The sequence below is a fragment of the Mya arenaria genome, chromosome 14, assembly GCF_026914265.1.
Source record: "Mya arenaria isolate MELC-2E11 chromosome 14, ASM2691426v1".
NCBI classification, from domain to species: domain Eukaryota; kingdom Metazoa; phylum Mollusca; class Bivalvia; order Myida; family Myidae; genus Mya; species Mya arenaria.
Genome location: NC_069135.1, coordinates 18,678,116 through 18,700,700, shown reverse-complemented (window position 1 = coordinate 18,700,700; position 22,585 = coordinate 18,678,116). Strand labels below are relative to the sequence as shown.

General features: G+C 41.5%; 1 protein-coding gene across 1 annotated transcript in view; it reads right to left on the bottom strand.

Moving 5' to 3' along the window:
* Nucleotides 1-420: 420 nt before the first annotated feature.
* LOC128215890 (uncharacterized) overlaps nt 421-22,585 on the bottom strand; it is a 199,565-nt gene continuing 177,400 nt past the window's right edge. The window contains 42 exon segments of the mRNA XM_052922496.1: nt 421-664; nt 1,016-1,208; nt 1,579-1,696; nt 1,827-2,137; nt 2,338-2,458; nt 2,968-3,086; nt 3,252-3,561; nt 3,674-3,832; nt 4,064-4,173; nt 4,328-4,826; nt 4,987-5,132; nt 5,257-5,637; nt 5,836-5,995; nt 6,310-6,462; nt 6,581-6,688; nt 7,189-7,338; nt 7,529-7,732; nt 7,909-8,072; nt 8,320-8,496; nt 8,656-8,767; nt 9,178-9,323; nt 9,637-9,777; nt 9,988-10,117; nt 10,410-11,155; nt 12,210-12,312; nt 12,466-12,656; nt 13,985-14,213; nt 14,413-14,577; nt 14,855-15,023; nt 15,179-15,719; nt 15,921-16,088; nt 16,254-16,481; nt 16,671-16,993; nt 17,268-17,871; nt 18,060-18,224; nt 18,385-18,525; nt 18,700-18,847; nt 19,185-19,376; nt 19,642-19,790; nt 20,398-20,573; nt 20,911-21,125; nt 21,799-22,041. Coding sequence (XP_052778456.1) covers nt 421-664; nt 1,016-1,208; nt 1,579-1,696; nt 1,827-2,137; nt 2,338-2,458; nt 2,968-3,086; nt 3,252-3,561; nt 3,674-3,832; nt 4,064-4,173; nt 4,328-4,826; nt 4,987-5,132; nt 5,257-5,637; nt 5,836-5,995; nt 6,310-6,462; nt 6,581-6,688; nt 7,189-7,338; nt 7,529-7,732; nt 7,909-8,072; nt 8,320-8,496; nt 8,656-8,767; nt 9,178-9,323; nt 9,637-9,777; nt 9,988-10,117; nt 10,410-11,155; nt 12,210-12,312; nt 12,466-12,656; nt 13,985-14,213; nt 14,413-14,577; nt 14,855-15,023; nt 15,179-15,719; nt 15,921-16,088; nt 16,254-16,481; nt 16,671-16,993; nt 17,268-17,871; nt 18,060-18,224; nt 18,385-18,525; nt 18,700-18,847; nt 19,185-19,376; nt 19,642-19,790; nt 20,398-20,573; nt 20,911-21,125; nt 21,799-22,041 — 9,252 coding nt within the window.

Here is a 22,585-nt window from a genome sequence, read left to right as displayed (position 1 = left end):
ACCATCAACATAGGCAGTGTCTGTGATGTCAAACTTGAGGACGCCTCCTCCAATAGATTCTTCAGTTGTGATCATGTCCGTGTAAATACCATTACTTCCGGGTTCAATTGGGGCAACAACGTCACCGTAGTACAAGCCTCCGCCATAAGAGGCGGTAGTGTTTGTTGATTGTCCGCCCTGACCACCGTGACCAGCGCCGCGACCACCCTCACCTTTACCCAAGCCCCCATCCTCGTGTACAGCCTGTATGTTGGATGATGTATTATTAAACAAAGTGAGTACATAATTGACATCCTAATCAAACTTTACCTTTATAAAAGAGATATAGCCGTTTAAGTAATGTCATTTGTATGGTATTTATTTTATTTGGTTTATCCACGTGCCAAATTTTTACAACTTCATTAGCTTCTCGATAAAAAGCTATATGACTATGGAAGACAATGTTACCTGTTCATCAGCAGAGATATACGCGGAGTCCTCCACAGTGAGGGAGTTGGCGGACACCACCAGGTTATCCGCCTCCACCCTTCCCCCGCTCTCCACCGTGAAGTCCGTCCCCACAAGCTTCATGCCCCGCCCCTCTGTCTCGATCTTCAGGGTCCCGCCTCCCTTCACCGTCACACTGATGAAACTGATCTCGGGAACAGAGGCTGAAGTGTCTGGTCTGAAATAATTGAACGGTAGAGTTGGCATGCAGTTTAAGTATACGATAATTATACTTAAGTAATAGAAAAATACACATACAAGTTTCTGAAAATTGTTAATCCGAAAAAATCACTATTTCGAAATAAAGTTTTGGGTCCCTACGATTTCGGATTAACGGTGTTCAACTGTTTCCTGATTTATCCATAAACACGTAATTAGAAGATCGAATTAAATTGTTAACTTTTGAATTAAACCAAGCATCACATTCGAAGAAATTCTGTGATTAACAATGCTATAAAACTTATATCCTGGTGATATTAAGATGACCGGTAAAACATGCAGAGAACTATACATTTATATAAAAAAATACCTAAGAATGATGACGCCATTAGGTCCAATGACGAGGTGTTCCACGCCGCTGAGAGCGCCCTCGTTCTCTATTGTAATTCCCTTCACTGTAAGGGTCTGCTCAGCCAGCATGGTTCCAAGATCGTATACGAATATACCAAACTGAAGCTCAGGGCTGTCCGCGGGAAGGCTGGTCGAAATTTGCTGGTATGGGCCTGACAAAAAACACGTAAAAATGCTAGAAACATATATGCGCAATTCAAGTTATCCGATGAACGGGTGATCTTATCATATCATCCAACCATTGTTAATGTTAACTTATTATTCTTATTAGAAAGAGCTTTGTCTGGTGAATACTAATGCTTTAAAAAACATAAGTGACCCAAAACAAGATCAATTTATCTAAGTTTATTATTTTGTTCTTTATATCAATTTTTCATTATCGTACAAAAAAAAATCTTAACATACCTGATTGCAAAGTATGAACTTAAGTCTTAAGTTTTTAACCATAAGTTCAAATGAAAATCGCTAAAAAACTCGACTAGAAGTGAAGCTTAAATTTTATCTCAACTCATTCTTACTCACCAACGTGCCATACTCCTGTTTTATCACCAATGGACTTTTTAACAGTGACTGTCTGTGTGTAAGCTTGTTCGGTTATTCTATAGAGGGCCAACTGGGCCTGTCCACTAAGAGTCACTTCCTGTAAAAGAAAACAATTCTTGTTTGATGTATTGCAAGCCTAATCTCATAATTTAAAATGTTATGGCAATAATGCATTTCACGTTTTTTTTAAAGAAAGTCATCTCAAATGAAAGTGAAGACCTGCTTACATCAAAGACGTGCTCATGATCATCTCCTTCATCAAACAGCCATGTGTGGAAGCTAAGCTGGCCTTTGTGCGTCTCTGTGAGTTTTTCCCAATCCACGCGAGCGTCCAGAGGCGTACACACGTTCTCATTGTCCACAAACAACTTCTTCACGTCATCGTCAACGTCAACACGCAGGTAGGTTCCGGCGCCGCCACATTCATACCCACGCCCTCCGTATGCCTTAACGGTGCCGCTGAAGGCAGAATCGTCGTTGAAGCGGAGGGCGACACGTCCACCGGCTCCACCGCCGCCCTGACAGTTTGAGTCTGAACCTACACGGTTAAAATACAAACATGACAAAGTATTGTCCTTACAGAAGAATAAAGACCATGAAAGCTTACAAACTTTGATTAAAACAATGAATGTACTTAAGTATATAATGTATATAAGCATCAGGCTTATTATCTTTTTCAAACAGTTTGTCAGAAGTCCAATAATAACATCCTATCTACCGACTGCATAAAACAATTACCATTTAATGGCGCTGCTGTGGGAGATGCTGGAGTGGCTGCGACGACGGCGGAGGGATCAAATGAGTCACCAATTGAGCCGCCCTGTGCATATATGATTCCATCTCCGGAAAGAGTTAACACCTAGATTAAAACAAATAAATATAAATATAATGTGGCACAAGCTGGATTCAAAGCATAGGCATTTCGACAATAACTTTTACGAGTAGTAGCTTAACCTGTATTTGTATCTAAATGTCTATGACATCATTGCATCCGCCTTTAGTTGAAAGATGCACTCTTAATCACAAATAAGATTTACCACTATTGATACATTTTTTTAATATATCAAAAAATATGAATAAATGTCGAAAACAAAGGGTCTTATGAGGGATAACCAGTTTAATTTTAAAGAAATGTGCATGAAACACGTTATTTCTACCTTATGAGACGATAGTAGACCACAGCAAATCTTTTAGCATTCACCAATCATTTAATATTTTTGCGATTTCAGCAATTAAAGACACGGTTACAATCTTGTTATCAGTAATTAATATTTTCCAAAAATGCATTATTTAGTAAGAAGTTACTTAACAATACTATGAATTAAAGTATTGTCTTTTGAAATGGCTAAAAAAATTAATTCAACATACGTTAACAAAGACACTGCCTCCGGCACCTCCTCCTCCCCTGGGGCCAAGCGCGTCACCGCCGCTAACTCGCAGCTCCCCGTCAAACAGAAAGTTGTCTGCCGCCAACTCAATCACACCACCTTAACAGAGTAACCACGAATATGAAGTAAACTCATTAACATATTATGCAATCAATTTATTTACAAGAAACACCACGACGAACAATAACGTGCCCGATTATGTAATTATACATAGTCATTCAGTCAGCTGCATGTAACATATCATTAATTGCATTCAGTATATACCTCCTTTGCCACCGCTCTGTTTTGGAGAGAAAGTGCATCTCAGATCAGAAGAAGATCCACCACCATCGCCGCCATTACCACCATATTGAGTGGGCTCATACAGTGAGCCGTAGTCAGGTGGCGGTCCAACATAGTTCTGGAAGGAGCCCTGTCCACCGGCCGCACCACTGCCGCCTCCCGAACCACCGCCTGCCAGCGTGGAAACGCCGTCTTGGTCGAGGGTCTGTGGGGCAGAGTAGCTGGCATTGATCTTACTGGCGGCGTCGATCTGGATTGTTCCGCCTGTCGCGTCTATCTTCACCCAGGGGGCCTGCAGAAATAAATGTACAAGAAAAATAAATATCAACATAATTTATAAAACATTTAACCTAACTGTCTGTTCAATTTTGAACATAACAAGAAACTAACACAAAAGCATTTACCTCAATGACAGCTCCAGCATGCAGTCTGATTTCGTTAGCGACCTCAAGGATGAGCGACGGGGAGAACTCCTCCACAGATGGCGAGGAAATTTTTCCGTCAGCAAACACTTCCACGTTTTCAAACGCGAACGTAAGCTTCTCGTAGCCACTCGTGAAACCCTGGACAAATATACACAGTTAACTCATTCATTATTTGATTTAGTTATTGCATTCGTTGTTGCTGCTTGTACTTACAAGATAGACGCATACTTATGTACTCAATATTGCAAATAATGGTTGGCACCTTATATTTGAGTCAGTGTTATACAGCAGTAATGGGTTTTTTAAACAAGAACTTGAATAACGTAAACATATGCTTATCATTATCAAAACGTATAACAATTCGCCTACATTTTCGCCGATGACAAAGTTGACACCCTGTCCCAAACTTAGGTTTTGGACGCCATCAATCTGTCCATCAATGTAAATGTCTGTGTACTTGAGGTCTTTAAAGTATAACTCTGCAACAAAAATATTACTTCAGTTATAGTTTTCAATTAATATATTTATAAATGGAGTGGTAAAACATTGTAATAGTTTGTTTTATTGTGTTTAGTTTTTAAATTCATTATGAAATATACCCTCACAGGCGCGAAATACATGGTTGAAACCTACCGGCCGGCAGCTGAATGGTCGCAGTATCATACACCCTGAACGATGCTGGTATTGGGCTGTCACTGTCCACAATCTGCACCTTCTGGTCTACAGATGTATGCACCATGCCACTTAAGTCTCCATGCAGGTTGTTGATTGTGACGTCAACGCTGTCCGAGGATGTCTTACGGAACGCAAGGTGGCCGTCGCCATTGACGTACACGTGATCAAATGTCATATCGTCCGCATCATCGTCTGATGAAGTGATGACGTAAGTCCGACAGCTGTCTTCCAGCTTGTCATCGATATAAACGTTGTTCGGGACAGAGTTCCGGTTATCAATGGTAAGCGTGGCTTCCACGACGCCTTCATCGTTATTAGCATTGACGTAGACGGTTCCGGAGCCACCACTCTCGGTGAATCCCTTGCCACCATACGTCTGGAAATCTCCCCGAAAGTCGTTTGTCGAGTTGTCAATCCAGACAGCGATACGACCACCACCGCCACCACCACCAGCAACCTGTCAAAGGCAGGTTACGGTAACAATGTGTTTTCCAAACAAGGAAATATGTATACGGTAAGACCTAATGTTAACAGACAAAATATGACTGCCATTTATTTCTAGGAAGTTTATTATATTATAAAAGTAGTAAACTGAAAACAAAATAATCCGTTCATACAGCAGTGGAATAGTAAGCGTTCTTGCAGACATATGCATCCCATGTGTATCCACCCAGACACTGCAAACAACGACGCTCTGAGTCACACTTGGTGCAACCCGGCACGCAGGAGCCCGCTCCACCTCTTGCCGACATCAGACCAGTACCTGGAAGTATGCAAGTAAATGTTTGTATGTAACTATTATATACACTATAGAAAGTATAGAAGGTCTGAATAGGTATTGTAGAAAAAATAACGAATGTTTCTGTGAGCAATATAATTTGACTTACCGGCATAATGCCCGGTTCTAAGATAGACAGAGCCTCCGGCACCACCACCTGTCGCTTTCCCTGTAGCATCCTCTCCGTCTGCCCTGATTGTTCCATCCACTTCTGTGAATCCGGTTGCTACCATCTCCAGCACACCGCCACCACGACCTATAGTGGCACTTTCGGCAGTGCCGCCGCCGCTGCCGTATGCTTTTGGAGTGTGAGTGCTACCATGCGCAAGTCCGGCATAGGCAGTATCAGATCCCATACCGCCCAGTCCACCATGTGAGCCACCTGAACTGCCGTCAGCCGAGCCAACACCGGCTCCATCTCCACCTCCCGGCAGGAACCCACCGGAAGAGGCGCTGAGGATGCCTTCAGACTCGACGGTTATGTTGATTGCTGTAACAAATTATTAATGAACCAAACACCTTGTCATACATCTTTATCTATAAAACAAACACCAAAATCTTATATCCTGTCACAATATATTTCCTATTCCAAAACTATAAATATACTAGGAAGTCAGACTATACATTTAGAGAAAAAATTGCTGTTTATCACAGTGTTTTAAGCTACGCCAATGGGGATCTTACTCACCATTGAGAATCATTTTATTGACGGTCATGACGCCGCCGCCCCGGATCATAAGGTCGCCAGCCAAGTTGACGGTGAGGACGTCATTATTCTCTGCTGTGCCGTGATACGTGAACGATCCGCCATCAAGGATACTGATGGTGTTCAGGTCATACACAATCTCCTGTGAGAGTGAAGGAGATATGTTAACAAAATGTCTGAACATTCAATTGATGTTATTGTATGCCACATAGTGTATTTTCGATTTCTCGTTTCTGGTAGTTGGAGAAATGGCATGGTTTTTTTTTGGTATTTACAAAATAAATGGCCGCTTTTCAATCCCGGTCCACTATATTTACCTTGAAGTGCATGATCGAAGACTTTGAAGTGAATATGTTGAGGCCAGCATTGTATTGAAAAAAAAAACCCATAAAGTATGACAAGTATCTCAAAGTCAAAACCAGTCACATGTGCTTGGAATTTAAATAAAGAAATAACCTTGAAGTGGGGGTTGGAAGCCTCTGGAGGGTACACATGTACGGCACCTCCCCGGGAGATATTGAACGTCTCAAGCCCCAGGATGGTTCCGCCGTAGTCGGACACCGTGACGTCCTTCAGGTATGTGTCCGATGGCAGGTTTACCTGAGAGTCCTGGAAATTAAGTGGAAGACAATGGTTTTTAAATTAGTATTTAATTTTAACAGTGAAAAGCCATATGCTATAAAAGAATAAACTGGTCAATCTTTCGTTTAAATCACTTTTTACTTACAGGGTAGACGGCTATGCTGAATGAGAGGACAGCAGAGTTCTGGAAGTCAATGTTAAGAAACATTCCTTCTTCTACATGGATTGTGGCTGTGTAGTCACCCTCAACAAGCTGAAAACATAACACAGATTCAAGCTTACTTGAATGTACTATGAAACAAAACTAAGTCTGGTATTTAATGCCACTGCAGCTATCATTTGGTGGGCTTCCCAAAATTGTTTTCCTTTTAAGTCATGTAAGAACTAAATGCACGTCGTCAATATCAACTGAAGGACTTCTATGATGAAAATAAGTGAATTGTGTATGTCTGATGATAGAAGGGATTGTAAAAAATAACCTGTAAAAATGTCGGATTTTTTATCACAAACAATATTTTTGGCATTCTACGACCGCAATATTGGCCATATCAAGGGCAAACATACAAACCTTAGTAACTCTATCTACTTTTGGTCATTTATTTAGCCTGATAGTAATCAGCCAGTAATACCCCCACAAATGATACCAACATTGTAAAGGGTCACTATGCATCAAATTTAAATGGAGCCTTGGCAGTACCAGCTTATTTGAAAGTTCACAATAATCGGATCAAAATGTAATATCTGAGAAATTACCTGTAGGTAGAGATCCCGGCGACCGATGGTGGGCTTGCCCTCGTTATCGGTTGCTAGGAGACCGACCTGGGCGTAGTCACCAAGGTCAAGCGTGTCAATATCATGATCCTCCGTCTTTGACTCAGGGATGGAGATACGGGTACGCCGGTTCTTTGGGAACAAGCAATAAAATGACACAATGCTTAGCACAATGTTTAGTAAAATATGTTGTTTTTTCTATCCTATAAACAGAAAATCTGAAACAATGTTATTCTGTTATAAGCCGGCAAATGGAATATAAAAGAGACGCCTATGATGCTGTACAATAATGAATGTTGATGCAACATATATGACGTCATACCCCTTCTCCCTCCCTGTTGTAGACTTTGAGCGTCTTCTTGCCATCGGTCGACGTATCCTTGGTGAACACGGTACCAGCAGCCCCGTTCTCTCCACCAGAGGCCTCCCCGCCATCAGAGAAGAAGGAACCAATGAAGTTGGAGTAGCCATATTTGGTGCTCATACGACCGCCTGCACCGCCGTTGTACCCGCTGCCTCCTTTAACCTGGTACCGAGATAATAGTTGTTTTAAATTTATATGTATAACAAACATATCGTTTTCAGGGTCATTACACATGCAATCTTCATTTTATTGTTGTATTTATTTGAATACTATAGCCAACGTTGCAAATAAAATAATCTGATCAATCTTGAAATAATGAGGATCATATAAGTTTATACCTCTATGCTACCAGCACCGTCGAAGTCGTCAGTAACGATGTAGATACTGCCGCCTGCGCCGCCACCAGCAGTGGAGCCACCATCGTCTCCATTAGCAGACAGGACGCCGTCGACCTTCAAAATGCTACTGGCGTTCAGGATCAGGATACCGCCTCCGCAGCCACCTGTTGTCAAAAAATGAACACAAATATTTCATATTATTCTATGTCTAGACATATACAAAGCGCTTTACTGACACTTGTATCAAGAACATTTAAAGGTTTCAATAATAACCCCTAAACCGAATTAAGGCTGAACTATTTTCATGAAACTGTCCAACATGTACATCATAAAGGTCCTTTTTGATCCGTTAATGACCTCATATTGGTTTAACAAGTTTTGAATATATTCAATTAGTTTAAAAATATGTACCTTTCGTCGAGCCGCCATCTCCACCTGCGCTTCCAAACTGATCAGGATAGATGAAGTTGCCGTACGCACTCGGTGTCACCATGCTGGAGTTACCTGCCCCTGCCTCACCACCGTGACTGGCTCCTGTCCCGTACTCTTGCCCGTCACCCATGTATGTAGTGCCAGCACCGGGGCCCTCTGAGAACAAGTGAATTATTTTATTAAACAATCAGTCCAATATGCAAGGGCTCCCAAAGCTTGTTTTAGACCCTCTTTATAACACAATGTTTACGTTCACAAAGATTAACTTTTCAATTCTTGCCTTATGAACGCATGCAAAAGTACAGTAGTACATACCCATATCACAGAATCCAGTGCCGTCGGCTCGGAACGTGCCCATGACATCAACGTACAGTGATGTCACTTCGACGTACAGGTGCTTGGCTTCGAAAGATCCTCCAGGGAATACCTAAAAATACCAGATGCTCAAATATGACATATGGTATGGTATAAAATCTGTTTAAATTCGTCATAAAAAGGATTGATGGTGTTAAAATCTTGGTTAAATCTTCACGTTCGATTAAAAGAAACATGATAGTACAGCTAACAACACAGCCTGTACGGATGTTCATATGTAATACCACAAATGCCTAGCAGGAGGAGAGTTGTCTAGGGTTTAAGTTGTCGGCCTTTCACCAAAGAAGTTGTTGGTTCTAGCCCCACAATGGGTTTTTTCTTGGCCTCTCAAAAAGGACACCAGTGCTCGTTTCTATCCAGGAGCAGACTCCAGAGTTGATAATATAAAGTTAAAGCTGGTATTATAATTAAGCTTAAATACATATGTTTAATCTTAAGCCCTATAAGGGCCCAGTTCTCTACCTGCATGCTGGTGCCGAACATTTGGTGCTGGAACTCCCCATTGTTCATCACCATGGATCCTCGGTTCCGGATTGAGAACGCCGTGAACCGGATGTCGTCGATACGCTGGAAGTTCAGGTCCATCATGTAATTCACTTTCAGTGTGCCTGAGGAAAAAAGAACATGAGGAATCATCATTAAGCTTTTTTTTAACTATGACTGAATGCAAGAAAATAAGCCAGGGAAGGCCTATTCATATATCCAATGTTGGTAGCTTTTTCGGTGTAATTTTGAGCTTTACATTAAAGCGATCTGGTTTTGTTTATATCTCTTTCAACATATGGGACCTTGTCAAACTAAATGCATTTTACAGGCAAAATATGAGTATCAACGAATAATAGTAATATTGATGTGATTAGAAAACAAGCATCGCCAACTGTTAATTAGCATGCCTTGATCAACCCTACAGACAATACTGACCTCCGTCAACAATGGTCATGTTTTCCACACCAGCTACCATGCCCTCAATCATGACGTTGACGCCGGCCACGCGGAGTTCGCCCTGTAGCGTTGTCGTACTGCCGTGGTACAGGGACACGTGCATGGGTAACTGACCCGTACCTGCGAAACATTAGACACATGGTATGATAAAAGCAACTCAAAATCATTTATATTTTATGTGGTAATGGAGTGTAATGATACTCCAAAACTATTATCACTCCAACTCCTTCCAGCTTGCCAACGCTGTTTTAATGGAAAGTCTAGCTAGTTATTTGCGCATCGGCTTTCAGCCGTATATATTTGACTTGAAACATAGCCTTATATACGAACCAATGAAGAGTTTCTGGTTGTAGCCAATATGGAGGTGTCCGGTCCGGTCGCCCTCGGTGTAGCCCACCTGAACGTCCACAAGATCGGTGTAGGTCGGCCGTACCATTGCGACCTGGGCCTTCTCGTACAACTAAACGTACAGGACAAACAAGTGTATACAAGTGCACGGATTTATATTTCGAAATATGAGTATCAACACAAGGATGATCGACGTTGATTTGCAACAAGTTAAAATAAGGACTGAAATAAGACGTTGTTTTAACACTGTTGATTTTGAAATTTTTACGCTGTATGCTTTAACGTCAAACGATCAGCATGCTAACCAGTGTTACGACCGAACAAGCGGCGTTAATAACGCTAAGTGACGTTGAGCATATACGTTGATTACAAAACAGATAATTAATTTTCAAATTTCTCCGTACCTTTATATATTCAAGCGTGATGTCACTCTCTGGGTCCACTGATGTGCTAAAGACATTGACCAGTGGCGGGTATTCCCCGGGCCATATCCAGGCCACCCCGCTGGCTGCCGGATAGTCTGGGTAGGTGTCTGTCAGGTTACGGTATGGATCTTTGGGCTCGTAGCCCTTGTTGTTTAGGTAGAGGGTCCTGTTGTCAACGAAACCTGCTGGAGGCTGTCCGTCCACCATGTCCGGTAGGTGGTGGATGTAAACCGTTCCAGGGCCACCGGCCTCCGACTGGCTGCCTCCTGCACCTCCATGGTTGATAAAGTCGCCAACGTAGAAGTTGTACATGTAGTAGAGAGCAACGCGACCTCCACCACCACCTCCTCCATGGGGAGCCCAGCTACCACTGTATCCGGTGCCACCAGAAGCGTCAATTTCGCCACTACCGTCTATGGTGTAGGTTTCAATGTGTATACTACCTCCGCTGCCACCTCCAGAGCCGACAGATCGCCAGTTGCCACCAAGCGCAACCAAGAAGCCGTCGACTGTCAGCGTGTGGTTAACTCGGAGGTAGAGCCTTCCGCCACCTACTCCAGCTCTATGAGGGAACAGGGCATGTCCTCCATTGTTACCAAACTTGGTCGGGTAGAGGAAGGAGTCATGGGCACCGCCGGCATAAGCTTCCGCCTGTCCACCACCACCGTTACCACCATGGCCTCCACCAGAACTCCCGCCGACATTTCCATGCCCAGCACCAACACCTGCAAACCATTTAGTACTGAATCAATTTATTTTAAGTTTTAATTTATTTATCTATGTAAATGAAATACATTATGAAGGCTTATTTTTTTATTAACTGTACTTGAATGGATTCGAAGAAACAAATTTTCAATCTAAAATGTGTTGGAATTTACCAGTTTACCAAAGAGCTCGGTAATGCAGATATCAACGCTACATTCCAATTTGGTGTTTCTTGATAATAACTCAAAAGTGTATTAAGGCAATTTAAAAGATAGTTCTCTTTATTTTTTTTGTATTTTTTCTATATTTATTAATGGCACAGCCTTTAAATGACAAATCATTTAAAACTAGAAATGTGTCCATAGGACACGGATGCCCCCACTTCGATTTTTTGTCACAGAAAATAAGCCATAATGATTATTCAGGATAATCTGCACAAGGGCAAATCCTTTTCAAAAATTAGATCGGATAAGATATTTTTTAAGTATTGTTGGGAAATAAAGGGCCCTAACTCCTAAATGATTAAAGCGATTTCCATGGCTATCGAACTTGATCAAGGTATTATGGTCACAAACATGTGTTAAAAGTTTGGTGAGGATTGGACAAACAGTTTTCAAGAATTAGATCGGAAACAATCTTCGGGACGTATTTTTCAAGTCTTTTTTTGCAAATAAAGGGCCGTAACTCCTAAATGACAAAAGCGATTTCCATGGCTATCGAACTTGATCAAGATATTATGGTCACAATCATGTATGTAAAGTTTGGTGAGGATTGGACACATAATTTTCAAGAATTAGATTGGAAACATATATTTTTGAAGTATTTTTGGCAAAAAAGGGCCGTAACTCCTAAATGACTAAAGCGATTTCCATGACTATCGAACTTGATCAAGATATTATGGTCACAAACATGTGTTTAAAGTTTGGTGAGGATTGGACAAACGGTTTTCAAGAATTAGATCGGAAACAATCTTCGGGACGTACGTACGTACAGACAGACAGACGTACGTACGGACAAGGGCAACCCTATATGCCGCCACTTTGTGGGGGCATAATAAGGTTCCTAACAACATACCTTCGTGCTGCAGGTTGTAAGGGCACCCCGCTGTGACGGACAGTAGACCATAAGGCTCAATGGTGACGTTGAAATAGTCAAGTTTTAGGTCGTTTGACGTCAGCTGTAAATACAATGAAATTTTCGTTTTATTGGCAGAAGGCTGTTCAAACGTCGTCCAATTTTGAAAAATTAAGGACCTAAGCTCTATAAATGTTATGACGAAAAACGTGGATACATGTTGCTGCATTTATAGTAGTTTAAAAAACTTAGTTACCCTGGCCCCGGATCTGACAGTAAGGCTGGTTCCCTGCAGTGTGGTGAGGACCTCATCCTCTGTAAACACATTCACGGAACCGAACGTCTTGATGTCCAGGCTGTCTATGATATTTGTCGTCTGCTCGTGGTGGTCGATCGTCAGATTACAACGCGCATTCACTGTGATGTTCTCCATGGACCGGAAGTGACCTAAATATGAATGAAATGCGTTTTGTTTTAAGCTATTAAATGGAAGATAACATGTGTGTACAAAATGAATACAGCACAAGAGATATTTATCAAACAGAATGCCATCTAGCCCCACTTTGTCAGAAACATGCGGACGATTGAATAACAGTTTCTAAAATCAAATGCAGTGACATTAAATGGTTTCAAAATGTTTTTTTAAGGCGAAGACTCACATTTCAAACTTTAAATGTTGGTCAAAACATTCATCAGACTACTTACTATGGCCCTTTATCAATTGAAAACCCGCCCTATCACTACCACTGAAGACTCGTGTTTTAAAGTCATGCATTTCTTGGGTTATTTTAAAGAAAATGTTTTCAAATCACTGTTGTTAGTGCCCTTGACCACTGATATACAGAATCTGATCAATCATACACAATATTTGTCATCAGCTGGTCAAAGGCGACCTTCGACTAAAATGTAATGGTTCTCGGGTAATAGTGCATACAAATATTGCAAAATACAGTTTACTGTGACCGTGACCTTTGGACTATTAATGGCAAATCAATAGGGGCCATTTAGTGGTCAGTGACAATCTGTCACTACATTTGCATGTTCATAGGTCAGACCAATCACGAGTTATTATGCAGACAAAGTTTTTCCAAGCCTAAAAGCAAATAAAAGTGGTTATGTACTGGACAACGGCAACGCAACACCAAGTTTCATGATCCTATGTCAAACTGTTCTTGAGGTAGAATGCGGGGAAAGGTTTTCTAAGATAGTTGAAAAGCAATAGGGGTTACCTATTGGACAACGGTAACTTAACACTCAATGTCCACGATTCTGGATCAAACTGTTCTCGAGATATTGGGCTGACAATGTTTTTTTAAAGATTTTTGACCAACTCAAAAATAATAAGGGTAATCTATTAGTCAAAGTCAACGTTCCACTGTAGTCTCATGGCCACAACCGTTATTTAGTCGTTAAGCTTGCCTTGAACTTTGATTTTTTGTCCTAAAAACTACAGGAGTCATCTACTGGTCAAAGGCAACCTACCGCATAAGTACCGGGTTCTTAGGTCAAACTACAGGAGTCATTTACTGGTCAAAGGCAACCTACCGCATAAGTACCCGGTTCTTAGGTAAAACTACAGGAGTCATCTATTGGTCAAAGGCAACCTACCGCATAAGTACCGGGTTCTTAGGTCAAACCGGTCTCGAGTTATTGGGCGGAAAAAATCTGGTCTACCCACCGACCGACCCACATTTGCAAATCTTTATCTCCTTTTTTAAAAGGGAGAGGATTAAAATATTACAAGGGCAAAGATCTACTTCTTATAAAACACTAACCTTTGATGTACATGTCAATGCCCCTGCAGTCGAGCTCCGGTGGTAGGTTAACGGTAGATTCTCGTTGTGAGAGGATACCAATGGTCTGTAGGACACGGGCTTGAGTGTTCTCATACTGCTGGGTGCGTCGGGCGGTCACTCGCCCGGTGTCGTCACCCTCAATAACGTGGGCAGTCAAGGTCATGTCCTCACCATCCAGATTCAAGGAAGCTCCACCAAGGATGTCAAGCTGCAATAAGTGTAAAATGTGTCATAAATGCTTGTTTATGTTAGAAATATGAATAGGGTAAGTATATTTAACTCCAAGTTTTTCGAAAACCGTGTTCTGGCTTTTTGTACACAAACAGTTCCTTAATGTTCATTGGTGTTCCTACACACTTTTGTATACGAAACAATGCCAATATTATAAACAAAACCTGATCATCTACCTTATCAAACTCGAAGTCCTTCACATCTCCCTCGGGCATAATGTAGCTGGTACCGTTCTCGATACTGTAAGGCGTCTGGGAGGTGGCTGTCGGGTCTTCACGTATGTAGATCTCAACCTCGCTAAGGGCAACATAACTTCCGGTAGCCTTAAGGCTTACAATGATCTGCAATAGTGAAGTAAGATTTGTGTCTTCTTATTTCTCTGTAGTGGTAAATTGTTAAAACCCGGAGTACATGTTCCATTAAATTGTTTGTGTGTGTTTTCCTTTTTCACTTGATAAACACATTGGAGCCATCTTATGAACGATTTGTTCTAAAATTGTTCAAGGATTCGTAAATTGACATTAAAAAGACAATGTCATCGCCGACGAAAGGAATGTTTAGAAACTACATATACCAACTGTATGCTAGAAAATAAACTGAGCCATTCATTGTACCCACCTGGTCTACATTGTCCTTGATTTCGACGATGCCATACTGCCCCTCCTCAGTCTGTGTCTGGCAGTAATCCGTGGTCATGAACCCGTCCGTGCGGTTCATGGACGCTCCGCCCTCTAGGGATGTGGACGCCGCATAGTATGTCACCAGTGAGCCCCAGTCCTGTGCCTTCCTATTAGACGGGAAGGAAAATGTTATGAATGACCATTCTCACACGAAATAAATTCAAACGAAATCTGGTAAGAAGAAGGGAGTTTGAGTTTAAAATATGTATTGATATATACCTAATAAAACCGTGTTGAATCAGTAATTGATTTTTCTACTTACGGCGCAGTTTTGGCGTAGTTCGTGTTGCAGTATGGGTAAATCATAATGTATTCCACGTAAGTCTTAAAAGGAAGGTCAAATGTCAAGGTCGCCTCCTGTCCTTGGGCCATGAACCATTTGTCAACATTCGCTTTCTTGTCGCTGAACATGTGGCTAAGCGGCCATACTGTGTGGTACAGGTAGCCATAGCTTGATGATTGGTAGGCATAATAGGTTCCTGGGCGAACATCTGACGTAACGTTAATGCCGCTATACGTCTGGAAATATGTATCTGGCCACCCTTTTGTGGAGAAGTACTTCCCAGTCAGATTCAACCGTTCCACCTCGTATATCCGGTTGCTCTCCGTTCGGCCGCCATTATCTGTACGAAGATGTCTGTAGGCAGGGGAGACGCTATTGTCCTCTATATAGACAGTGCCGGCTCCGCCAAACTGGTAAGGACCTTTGCCGCCATAGATCAAGTACTCGCCGGTGAAGTGGTTCTCTATTGTGTGGTATATAGCGATCCTGCCACCACCACCACCACCGCCATTAGTGCCACCTGTTGAACAATTTAACATATGTAAGTACCGGTCATAGACACTCATATATATTATTTATATTGAAGAAGAAGAAGAAGAAGAAGAAGAAGAAGAAGAAGAAGAAGAAGAAGAAGAAGAAGAAGAAGATAACTGAGCCGAACTTTAAATGGTAAGCACTATAAAGTCAATCAAACTGCTTTACAAACAAAATAATGAATTACCATCTCCACCAGTAGTCTCAATGAATCCAGTTCCATCAAGATGATTGACATTCAGGTAAAGTGAGCCGCCAGCCCCACCGCCAGCCTGGTTGTTACTTCCGACTTCTCCGTTACTGTGGAGACGACCCTCAACTCTAAGCTCATCCTCAATGTACATGTAGATTATACCTGTTGATATAAATAAATGATTTCAAAACCTCGAATACAGACGTGTGGATGGATGTCAAACACTATAATTCAACTTGAAATGTATCTGTGTCGCTCTTTGGTATTCCCATTTCATACAATATTTGATTGAAACAATTTCATTATTATAGTGACCAATGGACTGACCTCCACCGCGGCCGCCGCCACCCTGAGGTGGATTCCCGCCGCCGCTGCCGATCTCAGATGGATTGTAGATAGAATCATAGGCAAAGGCGGAGTAGTAGCCAGACTTCCCTCGGCCACCCCGACCACCGTGCCCTCCACCGGAACCACCGGACTCATTCACATGAATGTTTCGTCCCGCTCCTGGTCCTTCGCCGCCTGGGTAACCAGTGAAGTCGGCGTGGAATTCACCTGAGTACAAACAAGTTTAAAATTATAATCAAAATTAATGATGTACCAAGGACGTTAAGGAGCAATTCACTCAAACTGCATCACTTGTTATATTTCAATTTTTGATAGGTTTACTTTTTTCTAAAAATACATGAATTACCCACTATATGAAAATAGTAAATAGTGCTTTTGCACGTGCAATTCACATACCGGAAAGATCTATGGTGACGTTGGTAGCGTTGAGCTGGAGGTTGTTGGTCCGTACATAGCCGTTCCCGTTGATCACGAGCCGTGTCACGTAGAGTTTCATCTTTCTGACAGCAGCCAGGGGCTCAAACTTGCCTCCTGCCCGCACAGAGATGTTGGTAGCCTTGATCTCACCCTTCTCATAGCCATCAGAGTTGGCGTGTGACCAGATGTACAGCTCTCCGCGGTTTTCCACCGTGATCACGTCCATGCCTTCAATGGTTCCGTTGATCTCTGCCCAGACCTCGCGGATAATAACTTTATTGGGGACCTCAATACGGCTGCCCCTGTATAATTTACAATCATAAAATACATCGCATGGAACAGGTTCATTAACATTTAACAATTGAGCAAGTTGTGCGGGTGCGGGCGTGGGGGCGTGCGTGCGTGTGTGCGTGTTTGTGTGTGTGGGTTTGTCAGTCATTTTAGGGCGTACGATGGATTTGGCACAAAACTGGTCTCATTTTTGCCTATCAAAAATTATTTGTTTGCAATACCAATGTTAAAAAATATTCAACAATAAGTATCTATATTCTATTAATATATGTCATGGGCTCTTACCTGTATGATGCAAGGTTTGCAGGGAGGTACGTATCCACATCAGTGAGACCGAAAGTTTGGTTTTTGCCGGCATGCAGCACACCGGTCCTGTCACCCCACAGGAATTCAACGCGTACATCAATCTGTTCATTGTCTGTGTCACTCAGTATGGCCACGTGTGCATTACCGCGCACATCCAGCTGCTTGAATCTGTATAAAAGTGCTCCGTGGAAGAGCCAAGTGACTCCCCCGGAGTACGAAATGTCGACATATTCACCGTTCAACAAATTGCGCATGTCACCCTCAGCGTAAATAGCTGCGTGCGGATATGCGTGGCCGTTGTTGTCTATGGTCATTTTTTGGTAGTCCAGAGTTCCGTTGTCGAATTTGGACTCCAAATAAGATGTCCCAGCTCCGCCCGTCTCACTGTTGCTAACACCGCCATACGACTTCATGGAGATGTTGAATTTGAGGATGTTGTCACACTGCACTGAGATTCTCCCACCGGCACCACCACCTCCCGCAGCACCCGCCGGTCCGCCTCCATCCCCACCATAAGCGGTGATGGTTCCATGACCAACTATCTCATCACACACAATCCAGATGGAGCCACCGGATCCACCACCTAGAGGTACAAAATAGCGACATATTGATTGTATGTTGTTCTTTATGCTAATAACTATTACCCTAATTTATCTTTGTTTTCAGACAAGTCTATACGCCTTTTTCTGTCCGACTATCATTTGGGAAACATCGACCATAAAATGCAGTTCAGTTTTAAAAGAAGAAGAGTTAAACTGATTAACATCTTACCAGATCCTCTATCAAATCTGGTGTCGGGGGCGTTGCCGTTAGCTGCCACAAGCCCATCAATGTCCACATGTCGGCTTTCTATTACCAGGTAGCCACCTCCAGCACCACCTAGCGTTTTGTAGATCATCTTGTTGCCATGGGGATGGTCACCGTAGTAAAGGTCACCTATAAATTGGTAATATGTTCTAGTTACTCATCAGACATAAGGCATTTCGTTTAAATCACCATTGGCTGTGATTTATCATTTACATGTATTAACTAGGCTTGAATAGTCAAAATTACAAGCAGGATTTTAGAAAATGAAACAAAAATGTGTCAGACCTACCATAATAATGACCATAACCACCAGCTGACCCATGTCCAGCAGGGTTGTAAAGGGAGTCATAGCCAGTGCCAACCCTGCCCAAGCCCGAGCCTCGGCCACCGCTGCCACCATGACCACCACCGCTTCCACCGGATGTAGAACCTGGTAACAAATCGACATCAAACCGTCACATCAACGAGTAAGGGCATTGCTTTGTGGCTCTGTGGTTGTATTGCACAAATAACACCATAACAGCAAAACATAATCTAGAAGAATTGAAAATGCATTCTGATTGTTTTATAGGAACTTATAAGTTATCTCTGGTACCCAACCTACCAATGCCTGCTCCGGTTCCCTCTTTGCCTGAGTTAGGCTGGTACCCGGCGCCACTGAGGTCGATCTTTCCACCCGAGTACACGGCCAATAGGTGGTGGACTGTCATGTTGAGGCCCGTGTTGATCGAGAAATGACCCCCACCGTAAATCTGCAATCGTGACATGTGATAACAAATATAAATAGTCATTGAATTTGGGTATGAAATGAGATGGGTTTATTAAGCGTATGATAAGCAAACATGGCATGTGTAATAACTTGGACAACATTGATAAAGCATTCTTTGCAAGATTGTATTTTCATGTTTTATCGTAGTAAGAGGATTTGAAACCTCAGAAATTGTGAAGTGCTGACCAACGATGATCATTTAAATACTAACAGTTCACATTGTGTGTATAATACAATTACATTTTGGGTAAACTACGGTACAAGTACACATTGTGCTAACTACAGTAAACTATTGAACTGATTAATGAGTTACAACGTACAGAGATATTTGTGGCGTCGATCACAAACGGTGTATCTGGACTGTCGGAGAACAGCTGGAAGGTTCCACCCTCCTGCACGTGCAGCGACTTCAGTGATACTGTTGCTGGCGCATGACTGGTTGCCAGGCTACCGTTTGAATCTATGGAAACCCGTCCCTCTTTAAACACGTACAAGTCCTCTATGCCGGAAACCTGAACCACAAAATACCTAGTTGGGTATTTGATATTATGTGTTGCTGAAGTGTACATTGAAAATAATGGATACATGTATTACATGGGACAAAATGTAAAAGTTTGTAAAGCCATTTTTGCTTATAATTAATCGTTCTGTTATGCCCTCTGATACAAGCAGAAAGTACGAAACTGTTTTTGAAAGCATAGTTTATCTCATTTTAACCATATTCTCAGGAGAACATCCCAATATGATTGTAATAACATTGAGCTGAAGGGCGCAAACCTTTCCCGAGGAGAAGAGTTTTGTTTTGTAGAAGAAGTTCCTGGGTGGATAGGTTATGTGTCCCTTCTCATACACGTGGGTGTTGAAGGGGACGTCATAGTCTGTGGCGTTTACCACCATTTCCTGGTTGTACCCAATGTGGAAATAGCCTGAAATAATGTTACAAATGTTGAAAATAGCCTTTAAAAATAATGCCGATGTGAAAATAACCTGAAATAATGCATCCAAAGTTATAAAATTCTAAATAAAAAAATATACTGATGTGGAAGTAGCCTGAAAAATATATCCAATGATGAAAAAGCCTAAATAAATAATGCGGATGTGAAAATAGCCTGAAATAATGCATCCGATGCTGAAATTGCCAAGGAAAAGATACCGATGTGGAAATAGCCGGAAACAATTTTACCAATGGGAAATAACCGGAAATAATGTTATCATGTGGAAAAAGGCTGATAAAATGATTCGATACTTAAAACTATCGCAAGATCGAAATGTCACAGACTGTTGTCATCATTGCCACATGTAAGCTACCTGGGAAATACATACTACATTGTATGAAATGTTGCAATGTTTCTTGCGTCGGGCTGATGCCAATATATTCACAAAAATGGCATTATATAATTATGGAAAGTAAATTTGTATAAGTCCTACAGTTTTGTCAGTCTGTAATAGTGTATTCAAAGATTGTCTCAAAAACCAACGGTAATTAAAGAGATATTTACATGTCCATTTCCGATGATGTTTCTATGGCCCTACCTGTTTTGTCCCCAACCACATTGCCAGCAAACACAGACACTGCATCCGTGTAGCTGTTCTTGGGCCTGAAGCTGAGATGGGCCTGTCCCTGGATGTAGATCTCACTGAAGTCAAACGACTGGCCAGCGTCTGCCAGGATCCACGTGGAGGCTGCATGCAGGCTGATGTACTTGTATCTAGGGGGGGGGAATGGACAGGAAACAAGGTTAATTCATTATTGGTTGTTACTCTATCAGTGAAAACATCACTTTCGGTTACCTTGTTATATGCAGCAAATACTTGAGTGACATCTATTATAGCTAATTTGTAGGGTCTACAGTAATTGTTTCTTTCTAGTAAAATGTACAAATGTAAAAATCTGTTGACGATACAAATGACAATTTGTACATATTGTCTTTTGAATTTTAGTGTATATACATGTACACGTGAATAGCAGGAGCATATATCGACAATACGACGTTACTCTAAAAAGGCAAGAGGTACATTTTGAACATTATAAGATGTAATAGATACCTCGAATGCTCTGGCGATTCCTCTGCAAAAATTTCAATCTCGTTCAGAGCGACGTACGAATACTGGTTTCCATTTCCGGACAACAGGAATTCGAACTTGGAAGCGATCTTGCCCACAGGAAGGTCAATGTAGCTGCCCTGGATGGGACTGGAACTAGGCACAATGAAATTGGGGGTCACGTCAAACGCGGTGTTAGACTCGTCATAGCCAACCACCTGCAAGTGTATTGTTTATGTACAGTCCATGTACAAAGTGGTCTTAGTACCACTCATTTACAAATCAATGACCATTATTTTACAGGAAACAAGTATAATACCTTTGGAGTTACACACCATTATTTTAAGACGTAGCCAACGACGTGTTTATAAGCAGGATACATTTAAAACCATACAAAATATCAATACATATTCAGGTAAAAACATAAAAAGCCATACTGTAGCAAACATGAGTACATACATACATGTACATACATGAGTAAATACATACATGTACATACATGAGTACATACATACATGTACATACATGAGTAAATACATACATGTACATACATGAGTACATACATACATGTACATACATGAGTACATACATACATGTACATACATGAGTACATACATACATGTACATACACGAGTACATACATACATGTACATACACGAGTACATACATACATGTACATACACGAGTACATACATACATGTACATACACGAGTACATACAAACATGTACATACACGAGTACATACATACATGTACATACACGAGTACATAGATACATGTACATACACGAGTACATACATACATGTACATACATGAGTACATACATACATGCAAATACATGAGTATAACGACAATAATTCGCTAATCCTATATCTACGCAGGTTCGTATTACCTTGAACTTGGTGTAGTGATCCTTAACAGCGTAGACCTTGACCTTGTTGATGTAGGTGGCGGTTGCCAGGGTAACAGTGACGGTGGCGCTTCCTGCCTCGGCCATGTAGTAGTCGTCTCCATGTGAGTGCAGGGTCTGGTCAAACAGGTGGTGTAGCCGGTAGTATGTGGGGGCATTTGTGTATGGACAGTTGCACACACCGACGTAGCACGAGCAATCGTAAATACTCGCACTGCTCGAAACCTAAAACCAGTCGTAAATACTATTATGTAAGAATGTGTACTGTTTAAAAGGAAAAACAAATACTGTTGTTTATTTATTTTTTTCATTTGAATAACTGTCTTTACATTCAGTGAAATTGATATTGACAGTGTGCTTAATAAACTGTAAAATAAAGTTTGTATTGTCACTGACATTTGATAGATACTTGAATGTTAGATTCCCCCATCTGACAGTCCAAAAGTTTTACTCTGACATAGGAATTTGGCAAAAGCGAAATTCAAGAAAGTTTGTTAAATAATTGTGTTTCAATAACAATTTCGGAACAAAGCTATTAAAGTAAGGTATTATTTCTTCCAGATAAAAATTCAATAGATTGTATTCTTATGTCCAGACGGCAAGGCGGTTTGTAGATGTTATTTCAGTTTTTTATGCTTTGCATTTAACTCAAAACTTGTCATGTGATACAAGATCTGATATGTCACATTTAAGTTAATCTTCGTAATATTTGAAAACGGCATTTGTTATCACCAAAAATTTGGAATTTTCAGTTTGTGGATCATACAGA